At 47.8% G+C, this 16,935-nt stretch overlaps 1 protein-coding gene across 1 annotated transcript in view; it reads right to left on the bottom strand.

Annotated features, from left to right (window-relative positions):
• Positions 1-16,935, bottom strand: part of CSMD2 (CUB and Sushi multiple domains 2) — a 590,090-nt gene that overhangs the window by 203,453 nt on the left and 369,702 nt on the right. Inside the window, exons 15-18 of the mRNA XM_064589508.1 lie at positions 13,588-13,782; positions 2,293-2,431; positions 1,078-1,265; positions 121-309 (exon numbers count right to left, since the gene is read on the bottom strand). Coding sequence (XP_064445578.1) covers positions 121-309; positions 1,078-1,265; positions 2,293-2,431; positions 13,588-13,782 — 711 coding nt within the window. The remainder of the gene's footprint in view (positions 1-120; positions 310-1,077; positions 1,266-2,292; positions 2,432-13,587; positions 13,783-16,935) is intronic.

Here is a 16,935-nt window from a genome sequence, read left to right as displayed (position 1 = left end):
AGCCATCTTCTCTCAACCCTCACTGATGGGTGGGAGAGTCAATGCCCTTTCTAGCTCTTGGTCTTTCACAGTTGGAAAGGAATCGACTACCTTAGCACCCCCTTACAGGGTGTTTCTCACCTTCACAGCTAGGCAGGGCCCGGCTCCACTGGAAGTTAGGCTCACACTCCAGGGGCTCCCCATCACTTAACGTGTAGCCTGAGTCACAGCTGAAGGTCACTAGAGCGCCCACGTAGAAGTCATTCCCATGGCGCTGCCCATTTACGGGGATCCCTGGATCCAGACAGTGGTCTGACTGCAGGGTTATAGCTGGAAAAGAGAGCCCACAGCTGGAACAGACAGCTAACCATCACCACAGAAAGACCCCAGCTGGCTCAAAAAGGGAGGGAGGAGAGAACCCTGATTTATAGAAAGGTGAAGTTGTCATTTACCCATGCATCAAGTGTGGCTGTCACTATCTGCTGAGAGGGTTATTTGAAGACCTGTCTGTCAGAGAAAACAAGCTGATTCTAGTATTTGTCCATTCATCCATTCATTCAGTTCATATAAGTTGAGTATCCACTATGGTTTAGACACCATGTCTTAGGGATACAGACACCATGTCTTAGGGATACAGACATAAGTAAGAACATGGGGTTGTCCTCATGGCACTCTCAACCATCGCTTTCTCTACTGGTCTACAAGGAATGGAAATGACATCCATCTCATTCAATTGAGGCAGCAGAGATGGATGCAGAAGGGGATGAGGGAGGGTGAGGGTGAGCAGAAGATACCATCACACTTCAACCTCACAATCCTCAAACTTTCTGTCCCCCAAGAGCGTGGCATGGTGGCACCCAATCACCTGTAGGTAGAAGAGGCTTTGTGGTATGCAGGTCATCAGCTTTCACTGTTTCCAAAGGCTCCCCTTTGAGCTCCCGTGGGCTCTGACAGATGCCGAAAGTAGGGGAGTGCCCGCCAGGAGCACAGCTTAACTGAAGAAGCCATGGGGATGGGGCTGAGTTGGGGGCCCACTGCTGGAACAGTCCTGGGTCCCTGCACCCCCCACAGCCCACCTTGTGGGCTGCCAAGACTCACTCTCATAGCGGAGCTGGAAGCCGATGTCTGAGTGACTCTTGTCGGTAGAGAAGAGGAGGTAGAGGTAGTTGCTGGTGCTGATGAGGAACTGGGGGACCTGGGTCCCATGGTAAACCCCGATCAAGGGCGCTGAGTATGTCCGTCCATCTCGAACTTCCAGAGTATCATAGTTGACCTCTGTTTTAAATCTGCCAAAGATGGGAATGTAGACTTGAGAAACCTGAGGCTTAGTAATTTGCAAATGACAAAAAGCCCTGCCTGACCCAGGGCTTCAGAACAGCCAGATTTTGGCAGGCTGGGACATTTTAATACAATTTGCACACATTCACTAGTGATAGGGAAGGGCCTTCTCCGCTGCATTTAGCCCCTCCCCCTTCTCCCACGGCTGGGCACTCTCTCAGTCCTCCCTGCGGTCTGGGTCAAGACTCATCTTGAGACTTAGGGGCACAATGACTAGCCTCATGGGTGGTCAGAATGTTCTAGGCCAGAATTCAGTAAACTATAGCCCAGGGCCAAATCTGTTCTATAGCCTGTTTTTGTATGGCCTAAGAGCTAAGAATGGTTTTTAACATTTATAAAGGGGTATGTTTTTAAAGAGCAAAAAATATGCAACAGATAACCACAGGTGGCCTACAAAACCTAAAATATTTACTATCGACTCTCATGGAAAAGTCTGAACAGCGCTATTCTAGGTCATGGATGCTTTGTCTGGAAGAAGCTTCTGTTCATATCTGTGTGGCTACTTTCCCCATCCAAGGGGCACCCCTGGGGTGTGAGCGGGAAATGCGGCATACGAGCAGGATTTGGGTCAGAGATCAGGAAGGCTGCCTTCTCATACTGCAAATTTCAGAGTTATGCTCCTCAGATGCCAATGCCTGCTTCAACATCTGATGGTGTCTGTCTGCCCACTCTCCATCACTGGGGGTGGGGGGACAGAAGGGCTCTGACATCCCAAGTGATACCCCAGCCTTCTGCTCACTCCTCTGGTCATAAACAACACAAACCCCACTACTGAGGTGAAACCAAGGCCAAGGGCGAAGCCTAGGTGCCCTGTCCCCACCCACGGCAATTTGCTCCGGTCTTCTCTGACTTTGCTGACATTTCAGCAAAGGTGCTGGTCCTCCGCCCTCAACCCCAGGTTCCCTCCCACACCACTCCTAAGATATCCCCCGCACCCCCCCACTCTGCTTCCTCAAAGGCTGTGGTTGCAGGCACCTGTCGAAGGTGATTTTGATGGGGTAGCCTGGTTGGGCTTCAATCACCCAGGCACAGCTGAGGGCATCCTTGTAGAAGCCAGGCCAGCCTGGAGACAGGATGGTGCCACTGGGCGAAGTCAGATGACCACCACAGGGAGCTGGGGGGACAGAAAGGAGAGAAGCAGCTTTCTTGGGGGGGAGGGGCGAACAAATGAACAAACAAATAAAAACTCTCTCTATAAAATGTATCTGTCAACAAGTATTGTTTTTGTTTTTATTACATAAGCCGTAATTACATAAACTATACAAGCCCTGAGTTCTGTCTATTGGGACCTTTATAGACATGCTCAGTTACATCATTTGGACTTTTATTAAAGGCCAGAGGGGAGAAATAAAAATAATCCTTTAAACAAAGTCCTCTGTCATTCTAGAAGGGCTGAAGTACAGCTAATATTTGGGTCACACTGGTTTTTCCTTTGCTCCTCGCTCAACCATCAGGCTTGTGGCAAAAGCAGAGACTGGGCCACCTCCTCACACCTGGCACCAGGTGCTCTGGCACTGGACATTGGGCAGACCCCAAAGCTCAGCTCAGAGCACTGGCCTGACCTGCTCCACTGTAAGCCCCCTGAGGGCAGGGACCTTGTTAATGGTCTTACATAATTCGGAATCCCCAGCATTTAGCCTAGAGCTCGGCACACACTTATTCCTCTGTGCCAGAAATCAGTAATTATTGCTTGAATGAATACATGAAAGGATGGAAGGGCGAATGAAAGTGGTTCATGGCAGGTGACTCCACAAGACACTGGGTGGTGCAGACATGCCTCTGATCCTGCCCCGCCTGTCCTCTCAGTCCCTTGGTCTCTCTCTGCGCATCCCTCAGCTTCCCGTTCCCACCCGCATCCTTCCCTCACCACCGCCTCTTCCTGCGCCGGACCCTTGGCCCCCGCGGCGCTCATCAGAGCGAGTCCAGTCCTCCTCCTTCCGACAGGTGGTCAGATTTCCTCACCCACCCCTTTCAAGTTATCTTAGGCCACGTGACCGCTTTGACCAATCACATGAGAGCAGTAGTGGCGCGTGTCCCGCCCACGGGGAAACTTGAGGAGCTGGTGCCCGATTTGCAGTTTTCTGCCTCCTCGACCGTGAGAGCAAGTGTCAAGATGCAAGTCCCGTCGGGCTGGACCTTTAAGTGACTCAGGGGCAGGGCCGCTGATGACCAGTGTTAAACATGCAGCTCAGGCAGTCTGTGTGCGCTATCAACTCCTGTTTTTAAGCCCCTGAGATTTGGGGCTTGTGTGTTAATGCAGTCTAACCTCGCCCACCTGGTCCCTTCCAGGACCGATGTGGAGGATGCCGGTAACAGCCGCCACCCACGCTGCGGCCACTGTCACCACCACTGCCACTCACGGGCTCACACGGGACAGTCACGCTCACTCTTCACAGAACACAAATCCTGCGAGGGTGGCGCTATTATCCTCCCCGTTTTACAGCTAAGACAGGTTTATGGAGGTGCAGCGACTAGCCCTGCGTTACTAGTGATAGAGCCTGGACTCGGACCTGGGAAGACACCACAAATCCAGAGATCCTAAACTAAGCAGCCTCCCAGTTTTCAAAGAACCCCTGCATCCTTTGGAATCCCTTACTATGGAGCTATCAGATGCCCCAAATGCCCTGAACAAGACCAGGAAGGAAATAAAGAGCTACCCAGCACTTCTGTCTCTGCAGTTTTTTGTATGTTTCTCTAGGTAATCAGTTTCATAAAACGGAATCAAATATACTGCACCTTTCCTCTCTCAATTCTATGAACTTCTTGGAAAGATAGAAAATAATTGCCAACATTCTTTTTTAAAAAGATTTATTTATTTATTTTAGAGAGAGAGAAGGCTGAGGGAGGCAGAGGGGGGAGGGAGAGAGAGTCTCAAGCAGACTCCCTGCTGAGCGCAAAGCCTAACACTGGGCTCAATCTCACCATCCTGAGATCATGACCTGAGCCGAAATTAAGAGTTGGAGGCTCAACTGACTGAGCCACCTAGGCATTCTGATTGTCAAGCATTCTTGTGATACATTAGGGAGTTTAATTAACATGAGATAAGAACAGTAATACTAGTAGTAGAAACTCATACCAATGACTTACAGCTCTACTTTATGTGTATTATTTCATTTAAAGGCACACAACGTTTATGCAGTTATTATGCCCATTTTCAGATGAGAAGACTAAGGCTAAGTAGGCTAAGAGACTAGATCAAGAAGTAAGGAAGGGAGAGCTGGGATTTCCAGACCTCTGTCTCCAAACCCCTCTGCGGCACATAGTGGTATTACAGCTGCCCTGGCAGCAATGAGCTCGCTGGGGTTGAGTTTACTGCGCATCAGGATTTAAGGAGGATTATCTTTGTGACAACTGCAACACTAAAAGACAGATGCTATTGTTATCCTCATTTTATAGGTGGGGATTATCACCCCATTTTCAGTAAGTTGAGGCATGGAGAAATTAAGTAATAACACAACATTTATATCAAACATTGAGAGAGTAAATTGCACATGCGTATTGTCACTTCCTGGGTAACCCCAGTTTTCAAGACCCATCTCTGCATCTCATTGAACCTGCTAATACGTTCCTCTCTTTCTCCGATAGACACGTAAGACCTTGGAGGTGTGTGTGTGTGTGTGGGGGGGCTACTGTTTGGTCCCAGGGTCCCCATGCAGGTACTGAGCCTCTGCAGAAGCAGGGACTCTCTCTTGGCTTCAATTCAGCACAGGCCCAGCCTCTTGGGTTGTGAGCTGTGATCTCCTCACTTACTTTCCAGAAAGCTGTAGATCACACGGTCACTTTCTGTCTAGGCTGCCCTTCATTCAGTGCACAAATACCGACAACAAAACCCTATCTAAAATCTCCAGACAGGGAAACCCAAATCCTGCCTTTGGTCACCACTTTGTTTTTCTCTGCTGTATTGTTTTATTGCCTTGGCTGGCTCGTCTCTTCTCCTGCTCATGTGCTGCTCAAATGACCTCTCTATGCATTCAGTCTTTCACACTCTCTGGTTCATCTTCACATGCCATGGTGACAGTTGTCAGGCAGGGAGGAGTAGGGAAGGGTCCTAAATGCAATGTCTCCTTAACATTTGAAAAGATGCTCAACCTCATTCTAAGGAAATATATATATATATATATGTATATATATATATATATTAAAAATGCAATGAGAAAATATTTCTCATCCATCAGATAGGCAAAATCCAAGTTCAAGGACACATGAGGCTCAGGGAAAGCAGGTATTCTATAGAGTACCTTGCTGGTGGAAATGCAAAATGGCACAATTCCTGTGAAAGGAAGTTTGGTAATGTACAGCAAAATTCCTATGCATTCACTCTCTGACCCAGCAATTCTGCTTCCTGAACTCGATCCCAAAGATATAACTGCAAATCTGTGAAAAGACATATATATGTACAAAGCTATACAAAGCGGCATGATTTATATTAGCAAAAGAATGGAAAGAGCCCAAATGTTCCACAATAGGGAGCGGACTGAATGAACTGGAATAATCAACAAGATGGATGATGCAGCTATAAACAAGAATGAGGAATATTCTATATAATGTCCTGGAGTAGTCCCCAGAATATATTAGTAAATGAAAAAAAAGCAAGGCAAAGAGGTAAAAAAATAATCATATGATTCCACTTATTGAAGAGAGGGGTGGGAGACACACACATATATTGACCCATATTAACAACTGGATGAAAGAGTGAGGTCCAAACTCAAAGATTATCTATGGAAAGAAGGAGGGAACAGGGTAGAGAGGAAAGGGATAAAAGCTAGACTTTCTCAGAATGTGTCTTCTTTTAGAGGTTTAAGTTTGGACCCATGTAAATATTTTTCACAACTAAAAAGGAAGATTTAAATTTGATAAGCAGTTTCTCAAAACTCAAAAGCAGAGTGAAATAAATGAATACGGGACCATATCAGTTGGTGGCAAAATCACAAATGAAGAAACTGGCGAAAGAGATTTTAAAACACAGCCATCCTTAGTAGGATCTAGGAACAAGAGGAATAGAAAGTAAAACAACTTAAACCATTTTCAGTCATCACATTGATGTTGGTAGTGGTTGTATCATTCTCTGAGTCTTGGATATGCAGTAGGGAATGGGAAATTATGCTGATGTAGGGAACTGGAAATTTCAGCAGGAATGAACACAGGTACAGATACGACATCAAGAAAGTAAAAAAGAAAGTATTCTTACATCTGAAATGAAATGAACCCATTATGCTCTTTATCTTTAAAAAGCAATTCTTTAGCTCTGTTCATTGAAAAGCCTTAGAGACAAGGGCCAACTCAATAGGAATAATTACCTCCAGTGCCCAGATTCTCAATATCATTTTCCACCAAAAAGGGACCAGGGTTCCTTGGAGAAACGGCTGCTTCCAGGTCAGGGACAGAAAATATTCAAAATGAGGTTGGACCACTTTCAAAAGGTTCCCACTGGCCAATGGGACAATTGGAGTGTCGGTTAGAGTGATAATTGCAATGGATTTAAATACATAAAATATGTTTAAACCCACTGAACCGTAATGATATTTTAAAATGTTCAATTTTAGAAGATGTCAGGGAATCAACTCATTGAATAAAAACCTGTAAATAAAGGAAAATAAGTTTTTCTCTGCCTTTCCTTCATGAATTATACCTCAGGGTAACCGAACAGTTGATAAGGGCGAGTTTTCTGTAAGGATTCCAGCTTATAAAAGAAGATGAAATGATAGCATGTGGGCATTTTGCAATCCCATCTATGGCTCCTAACATCCTCAAATGAGAGACAACCAGACATTATGCGTCCCTGATGGTGGCACAGAGCTCTGTCCGTAGAATATTCCGGTCGAAAAATGGAACCTAAATCTGATTAGGTCTAAATCTGATTAGGTTTTTAGATCCTACTGCCAATTAAAGGAAATATAAGAGAGAGAGGATCATGTTAAACAACTTCCCAGGGACATAATGGCCAAAATTCAGAGTGCAGGAGACACCTCAGAATAAATGACCTGGCTTCTGCCACAAAAAATCACCAGGTGTGGGCATAGAGGTCCACAGATTAAGTGAACGGACACATATGTGCTACCTGTAGTGTGAGTGCACCTGAGCAGGATTCTGATTTTCAAAAAAAATCTTTAAAATAAAATATCTTTATAAATAAAGTGGAAATTTGATTGTATTAAGTGATTATTTTTATTTTTTTAGGATGATAGCATTGCAGTTATGTTATAAAGAGTTCTTTTTATCTGTTAGAGATACACACTAAAATGCTGTGGATGGATTTTTTGCCTGAAATTTGCTTCCCGGTAATCCTAGAGTGCAGTGGCAGGGCCATAGGCAGGGGTGTGAATGCAACAGAATAGGCCAGGAGTTTGTAACTGGTGAAGCTGGGCGGTGGGCACATAGGTGTATTATTCTGTTTGAAATTTTCCACTCAAAATCTGGGGCAAAAAAAGGAAACGAGCACATGTACACTCATATCTACTCACGCTCACACTCACACTCCATACACACTCACACGCACAGTGAAAGAAAAGAGGGGGAGGTTTCCTGCCTTGAATAGAGACAAGAGCTCGGAAATAAGACAAACGAGGGGCCCTGTGCTTACCCTAGTGCCTGGCACACAGCAGGAACTCAATAATTACTTTGTCGAAGGAATGAAATACTGGTTGAAAGGTAGAAGACCAGGTATTATGACTGATTTGTGTTCCCCCAGATTCATAAGGTTGAAGCCTTAGCCCCAGTACGACTGTGTGGAACTAGGGCTCTTAAAGAGGTAGTAATGAAGATTAAATAAGATCATTAGGATGTGGCCCTAATCCAATAGGACCGGTGTCCTTTTTAGGAGAGGAAGAGCCACTAGGGATGTGCACACAGAGAAAAGGCCATATGAGGACACAGCGAGAAGGTGCCACTTGCAAGCCAAGGAAAAAGTGGCCTTCAAGAGAAACCAACCCTGTTGGCACCTTGACCTTGGACTTCCAGCTTCCAGAACGGAGAGAAAACAAATTTCTGTCGTTCAAGCCGCCCAGTCTTCGGTATTTTGTTATGATGGCACGAGATGACTAATACACAGGGCTTCTGGTGAGGGGCTGGTGTTCTCCAGGACAGATGCCAACATTGTGTCAGGCCAGGAGCAATTGGGAACAGTGATGGGACACAAGAATATGAGCTGGACATTGATTTACGTGCACTTTTTCTTTTCCTGAACGTTCACCTTCACAACAGCCTATAAGGTGGGGACTGGTATTAGCCTCATTTCAGAGTGGAGGAAACAGGAACAGAGAGGTTAGCTAACTGGTCCAGAAACACAGAGCTAGGAAGTGGCAGAGCCAGGATTTAAACCCGGGCGGGCTGGCTCCAGGGCCTGCGTCGCTAGCCACTGTGGATGGACGTGGGAATGCCCACCCTGACTACCGGCCTCAGAGGGGTTTTAGGTGACAAGGTGTCCCGTGTGAATGAGCAGAAGTCGTGAAAGCCTTTTCCCGTGGCCTGCTACACTACCATTTTGTGGCAGCATGACAGGTGAGTGAACTCTGGAGTCAGACCTCCTTGGGGGATTCAAAGTGGTGGTCTGGAATCAGAGTACTGGGATTGGAATCCTGACTCTCTGATTCGTTTAGCTGTGTGACCTTGGGCAAGTTACGTAACTACTCCATGCTTCAGCTTTCTCATCTGTGAAATGAGGACCATAACAGTACTTACTTCCTAGCGTTGTCATGAGGATTCAAAAGGACAACGTACGCAAAGCACTTGGCCTCGTATTTAACACAGTAAATTCTCAACCGTTACCAGCTGTGGGATCTCAGGCAGGTCAATTCACCTCGCTGGTTTGCAGCTTTCTTGTGCTTAGAGCATAATAACATCTTTCTCACAAGCGTGGCCAAGAAGATTCAGTGAGATAATGTTAGAGACTTGGTAACTATGCTTACTTCTTCCTTGGAGGCCTAAATGAGCTACAACTATCACTTGGATTCCTCTTGTGGGAATGGGGAAAACTGGCCTTCTGTCTTTTTTATAGGACTTTTTAATTTTCTGATTATAAAAGTAACACATCTGGTATACACACAGAGAAAAACAATGTGGACGTGTTTACACCAAACAGTCAAACCATTTTCCTCTAGGGAGTGGGATGGGGAAATGAGAATTTTCACTTTGAACTTTATCTCACTTATGTATTGCTTAAATTTTTTACAACCACCAAGTATTACTGTAAAAATGAGAATACACACTCACTGTAGATAATTTATCTCCTTCCCCCACCCCGTGTATTTCTTATATAAGCAGCATATTTTTTTAAACCCAGTTTGAGATTCTTTGTCTTTTAATAGGGAGTTTAATTACCTTTACTGTCATAACTGATATGTTTGTCTTACTGCTGTCATTTTGTTTTATGCTGTCAATTTCTGATGCTTCCATGTGGTGTCCTGTCTTCTCTGTCTCTTGCAATAGGCACTATGTTTCCTTTTGTTTTAATTTTCTACTGGGGTAGGAAAATAGAAACTTGCTTTTTATCCTACTTGTGGATACTTGGAAGTATTTCATAAACAGGTTTGAAATGATATTCTCTGTAGTGAAACAATTCCAGAAAAATACAGAAACAGTGTAGCCAAGGGTCTGGGTTTGAATTCTGGCTCCACTACTGACAAGCTGGGAGGACCCTGGGCGGGTGACTTAACCTCTCTGGGCCCCAGTGGGGACCACAAACTACACCTGCTTCCTACCTGGTGCAAGGCTGGAATGAAGGGACACCTGTAAAATACTTATCCCAGTGCGGTATGGTTACTTGGTTCTTCCTGAAAAAAGACAAGGAAGAGGTGAATGGGGGAGGGATAACCAGGCATGCCTGTGTAGATGTCTTCACTGCCTAGAAGGCTTTTTAAAGATATTTCTGACTTTAAGCATAAGGATCCCCTATGTCCTCTGTTGTCTAGATAAGGGGTCAACAAACTACAGCCCGAGGGCCAAATCTAGCCCATCCACTTAAGTGCTGTCTATGGCTGTGTTTGCATAACGGTGCCAGAGTTGAGTAGAGACCCACATGGCCCACAAAGCCCAAGATACCTCCTAGCTGGCCCTTTAAGAAAAAGTTTGCTGACTTGCGCCTTAGAGCAATGAGATGATCATCCTTCTTTCTAAATTTAGGAGAAGATGCCATTTTCTCCCTGTCCCATTATAGCCTCTCAAAAGCTAAGTGGCTCTTAGCATATATTAAAAGATTTTTTAAAAGACCATTAGCTTTTGCATTTAATTGTCCACAAGGTGGGGATACTTAATCAAAAACAAAACTAGAAAAAATGGAAAAGACAAAAGATACTGATTACAAAGCAGGGTTCTCCTGAGGCTGGGACACAGGGGAAAGAAGCCATGGAGGGGCCGATCCCAGGGGCTTCTCCACCCCATCTACTCCACTGTTTTAAGGCTGGGACTGGCCGCCCGAGGTAGGGTCTCTCACTCCGCTCCTCTGATATGTGCCGCTCCCGGGGTCCCCGAAAACCAGCTTGGCAGCAAATGCCCAACCCTCTGAAGAAACTGAGCAGGTTCTCCCCTGTGCCAAGTTCACGGTCTCTCCAATGGGCTGCTCCCTATGTCTGGTTGCCTGCTGTCCTCCAACCTCAGCATTCCCCATCCTCCTGAGAGAATGGATGGGATAGTTTTAATTTCAAAATTAGGACTTTGCCCATGAAACAGTGAGTCTAATTCTCTCATGCACTCATACGTGGTCTCGAGTATCTCAGTGCACTGGCAGAACTAGAGTCTAGGAGCCCCCGATTCAGGAGGGTGGGTCATGCCAAGAAGTGGGGTGTGTAGTTACTAAGCCCTGGTGCCTCCTCAGGGAGTGGTCAGCTCCACTGGGACTGAGCCCCCACAGGCTCGGAGGCACTGGGAGCCTGGGCTTTTGCTCCGCAAGAGAATCTTGGTGGGGAGACAGGTCCAAAGGTCAGGGAACTGGTAAAGAAAAATGAAATGGTGGTGAGACCAAGCATCCAACAGTGTGGTCCAGTGGTGGCCCCCGAAGAACAAAAGGAATTAGGAGAAGGGAGAGACCGGTGAGCGAGAGACAGCAGGGTAGGTGTCTTGGATGCAATGGACCAAGACAAGGACAACCAAAGAGGTCAGGGGAGAGAATGGAAGAATGAGGGGCAGCCTGGAGGAAAAGTGGACAGTCCTCACGGTGGCTTTGCAGGGTCATGGGCTTCACCCACGATCACACATGCATGATCACCCCACTGTTGCCAGTGATGGAGTGACTTCACCTACTAGTTCCACAGCTGAGAATGTCATTTCTAAAAAAGCTCACTCCACTGGGGAAAATGGCCATGAGGTTGTGTGGACCTCATTGTGGGAACCTGGAGAGCAGAAAACAGTCCGTTTATGGCATGATCCCAATCAGGCGTCTGGAAGGATGGAAGAGCACCACTTGATCCCATGAAGTAGAGTGATATTTATCTGATTGGTCCGAATGAAGAAATGGTTAAAATCGGGTTAAAATAATGCTCATGGCCAACACTTATTGATCGCTGCCTCTCTGCCAGACACGGCTCCAAGGGCAGCGTGTGCTCACAACGACCCCGTGAGGAGGTTGCCATTGTTAATCGCACTTTACAGATGGGGCAACTGAGGCATGAAGGGGCCAAGTCATTTGCCCAGGGTGCCACAGATGGTAAATTTCAGGGTGAAGGCAAAGGGCAGTCTGGTGGGAGGCAGGCTCTGGAGGCCATTAGGGAGAGACTAACCTAATTAAAAGGTCTTTCCTTCATTCATCCATCCAATAATTCATCAACCAGTATTGGCTGAGCATCTAAGAGTCTAACAATTTGCCAGTTGTGTGGATGTGAGGCCAAGGAAGATCTCTTAACCTCACGGAGCTTACAACCCAGCGGCAGCACGGCAAACCATCTTGAGTACTTTATGCCAGGAACTGCCCTTTACAATGTACCTGTTCTTGTTCCCTCCCTTCTGTTTTCAGCTGGAAAATACAGAGGCTCAGAGGGAAAAGGTGACTTGCCAGGATTCCATGGACTTGAAAGGCCACCTTAACCTCAGACACTCTGCCACGTGCACTGAGTGGTCAGGGTCTCTCCTCTCCCCTCCCCTCCCCGTCGGCTCTGGGGCAGTGAGTGCGCGGCCTAACGCTCCCCTCTTCTTCTCCTGTCCTTCCCACCTGCTGGCCAGGGTGCTCAGATTTGGGTTTGGGGACTGGGTATGGGGAGAGGTCAGTTAGGTCTCCACTTCTGTCCATCATGTGAAATGAGAGGAAGCAGCTTCCTGGCTCCCCAAAGTAGAAAACTTCAGCCACTGCCTCCGCATCCGCCGTCACTGCCTCCAAGGGGCTGCCGGGCTGCTCACTTTGCGTCCATTATTCACGAATTTTACTGAGGGCCTGTTCTGGGGCAGGCCCTGGGCTTGGGGTGCAGGTGTGGCATGCTTCCTGCCCTTAGGAAGCTTCATCTGTGTTTTAAATGCCTGCAGTTTGGGGCGCCTGGGTGGCTCAGTTGGTTAAGCGACTGCCTTCGGCTCAGGTCATGATCCTGGAGTCCCGGGATCGAGTCCCACATCGGGCTCCCTGCTCAGCGGGGGTCTGCTTCTCCCTCTGACCCTCTTCCCTCTCGTGCTCTCTGTCTCTCATTCTCTCTCTCTCAAATAAATAAATAAAATCTTAAAAAAAAAATGCCTGCAGTTTGGCGGAACAGATGAATGGTCTCTGAGCCTGAGACAAAACCTATTCTGTGTGGCCAGGCAGGACTGAGGGGGCACCATAATAACCCTGTGCTTGCTTCGAGCTGTGTCTCTTCTGGCCGGTTTGCCTTCAGCCTCCTGAAGACCGGCTGCAAGGACACGGAGGCAGCCTTACTAGGAGCATAAAGGCCAAGGCGGGGAGATGTCCCAGGGAACTGGGGGAAATGAGCACGTGCAGAAGAGAGTGCCAGGCAGCCTGCGAGCCTTCAAACTGCTGCCAGTGCTTTGGGCTCCGGAGCTCCCTGGGACAGGAGCTGGAAGCAGGGCTCCTAATAGCTGTGATACTGAGAGAGTTCTCAGTTGAAAGGAGAGGGGGCTTTGATGCCTGATCATCGAAAACCAGCGTTTCTCCAGGTGAATCTCTGGTGACAATTCAAATTTCTGTGCAAAGTCGGCCTATAGAGCCTCTGCCGTCCCAGTGTGAGGGTGAGAGGGTGGCCTGCGTCCTGGGAGAAGAGGAAGGATGGTGCAGACTTGTGCCGCTTGGCCCCCTCCGCATCCGCTCCAGCCGACAGCCCCGGCCCCCAGCCCTGGCCCCCAGCCCTGGCAGGCATGTACCTTCACACCGCAGCACGGCGCTGTTCCAGACCACGCTGCCCTCCTTCAGGATGCAGGTGATGGTCTCCGAGCCCTGAGTCCCGAGGAAGCCTTCATCACAGAGGAAGGAGATGGAGCTTCCCAGCTGGAGGCTGTCACCAAACCGTTTGCCATTCACTGGAACGCCGGGATCTGGGCACTCATTGTGTCGGAAGGCTGTGTGGATGGAGGCCAAGGATGGGATTAGGCAGAGCTGGAGTGCAGATGGACCCCCTCCCCCCCGAGAAAATAAGCTTCATTATGATAGGCAATCCTAGACCCCATCACTTCCACAAGAACCCGCCCTACTGGAGTCAAAGCCAGATGCCCCAGAACCAGTGAGCCACAGTGGGCAGAAAGCAGGTGATTGTTAAAACTTGATCTCCTACCTTCCTGAGCACCTGATCCAATTTCATCCTAATGAACATATCGAGCTCAGGCAGCGAACTAAGTATTTCTCATGTCAGCTCATTTACATCATATAATGATTCCATGAGGTAGACATAATTATCCCAAGTTACAAATGAGGAAATTGAGGCTCAACATGGCTTATGAGCAGAGCTACTTCCTGCTGTCACACCCATTCCACACTTCCCTAACTTCAGATAGTTATGGGATCGTTTATGTTGCAGATGAGCTGGACTCCAAGTCCTGTGACACTAATAGACACTAAGCATCATAAAGTAGGTGCCCTGGACTCAACCCTGTCTGAAGCCATTTCCTTCATTTCCTTGGGTATTGTCAGGCTGCCTCTCGCTCTGTCCAGGCAACTGATAATGCAGCAGGAAGGGGGAAGAGGACAGAGAGCACTTGAGGGTTTAATTGAGCTTTGCCTCTTGTTAGTTACACGGTTCTGGGCAATTTATGTAATCTTGCTGAGCCTCTGTTTCCTGACCTATAAAATGGAGACTGTACTTCCCCGGCAGGGTCATTTTGGGATAGAAATAAAAGGAAAGTTGGTATGAATTTGAAAGTGGAGAATGTTTGGGAGGGCGCCTGACAGATGGTAAGTACTCCCTGAGTATGAGTCCATTGCCTTCTTCCCATTCCCACCCCGTCTCCACGGAGCACGTTCCCAGCCCGCCTCCATCAGGGTGCCACAGTTCTGGAGCTCGAGTCTCTGAGCCACACCCTATCTGCGTCCCTGCTGTTGTGAGGACGGTGCTTTCCAGGAGACCAGGCTCCCTGGCTCTGCAGACGGGTGCCACTTTAAATTAAGAACTCAATTTGCAAGCCTCTGAAATTCACTAGTGATTTTTTTTTAAGATTTTATTTATTTATTTATTTATTTTTAAAGATTTATTTATTTATTTATTTGACAGAGAGAGACACAGAGAGAGAGGGAACACAAGCAGGGGGAGTGTGAGAGGGAGAAGCAGGCTTCCCGCGGAGCAGGGAGCCTGATGCGGGGCTCGATCCCAGGACCCTGGGATCACGACCCGAGCCGAAGGCAGATGCTTAACGACTGAGCCACCCAGGCGCCCCTTAAAGATTTTATTTATTTGACAGAGAGAGACAGTGAGAGAGGGAACAGAAGCAGGGGGAGTGGGAGAGGGAGAAGCAGGCTTCCTGCTGAGCAGGGAGCCCGACATGGGGCTGGATCCCAGGACCCTGGGATCATGACCTGAGCTGAAGGTAGATGCTTAACGACTGAGCCACCCAGGCGCCCCTCACTAGTGATTTAAACACTTGCACAACCAGAAACAGAAGGGCCCCAGAGGCTGCTGGATCTTGCTGGAGGCAGGAGACCTGCAAACCTGGGGATCCTTCCTACTGAAGGCGAGCCACGGGAGCATCTGACGCGGAGATGATTGTGATGATCCCTCAGCGGATGCCCCAACACCCTTCCCACTGAAATGCAAAGCCCAGGTCAGCCCAGACTTTAGGCTCGCCACCTTCCTTCATGAGGAATGATGACTATGAGGTTGCCCTGACATTTAGAAAGATGCCCTGGGAACAAGAGTGGTGCCTGGGGCTCAGAAGTCCAGACATGTCTCTTAAAAATCTGATCAGTTACACACACGCATGCATACATGCAGGAATATGAAGCTACTTCCAATGTCAGGGTGCAAAAGCTCTAAGTCAAGAGTCTTTTCAACCTCAGGTTCCTGGCATGTGGAAGGGGTAGATAAAGCTTAGCTACTGACGTTTCTGCTGAAGCAGCCAGCGGTGGTGGCCACAGAGGTGCTCACATGGCAGGTGCTCGGGGGACAGCTGCTGCCATCATCGTTGTTCCAAATGCCCCACGTGGAGGAAAGATTAGCTTTACTCTAAGGAGTGCTAGGGGTGAAAATGGGATCACTGATCCTTGTTCCAGGGACACCGGCTTCAAGTCAGCATGAGGGGAAGGCACCCAGTGCTCTCTGGCCATGGAGAAGCTGTCTGGGAAGTGAGTTCCCCACGCTGAGCAGATTTAGGCTCAGCCTAGATGATCATCAGCTGCATGTGACCGAGGAGCTTTATGTCCCAGTTCCCAGACACTTGTCTGTGGACTACTATTTCACCAGCTACATCAGAATCGCCTCCGAAGCCTGTAAAAATGTAGAATACAGGGCCTCATCCCTTTAGGGATTCTGATTTAGCAACGGGGCCCAAATTTAAAACAATTATGTCTACTTATCCCCCCACTCTCTCTCTAAATGCACAGAGAAATATTTGAGGTCTGCAATAGTGTTCAGCAAAGGCCGGCAAGAATCATTTCTGGGTGAGGGGGATTCTGGGGTGGTAATTAGTACTTCTTTGACCTGCTCTGTTTGTTGAGTATGTAATGTGTTGAATGTGTATCACTTTTATGGTGATGGAGAAGCCTTGAAGAGGAATGCTAGGTAACAGCTCGATCCTCCGATCCTCTTTTAGGCCAAGTCCCTGCATTTTGCCTCCCCTTTCCCCTCCCCACCAAGGACTCAGCACTTGCTGCTTTTTGGAAAGTGGGCACTTCCTAGGATTTGGTCTTGCTAGGAGACTCAGTAGCCATTTTGTCCCAGGCTCCCCACTGATGTCCATACCTACATTGAACCTGCAGAGTTCCCAGCCCTCACTATCCTGGAAGGTAGGCTCCCTGGGATACCTCTCATCCCTCTTTCTGTTCCCACCAGTGGGAAAAAAGGGCATTAGTCACTCATGGACATTTCCATCCAATACACATTTACTGATCCTTAGCAGGTGCAGACTCTGTGCTGGGCAGAAGGGGTAAGAAGATAAGTGTACAGCCCCCCACCTTTCCAGAGCTCATGATCTCATGGTAAAGCAAGGATAGGGGTAGATCAGCTAGAAGATAGAGTGTAGTGCTAGACTGGGAAGACTAGGGGAGATGGAGCTGGGTTCTGCTTC

The sequence above is a fragment of the Mirounga angustirostris genome, unplaced genomic scaffold (genome assembly GCF_029215605.1).
Source record: "Mirounga angustirostris isolate CCGP_5_RB_7025 unplaced genomic scaffold, mMirAng1.0.hap1 SCAF_4, whole genome shotgun sequence".
Classification (NCBI taxonomy): domain Eukaryota; kingdom Metazoa; phylum Chordata; class Mammalia; order Carnivora; family Phocidae; genus Mirounga; species Mirounga angustirostris.
The sequence above is the reverse complement of the archived record's forward strand: the minus strand, read 5'-3'. Positions and strand labels throughout refer to the sequence as shown.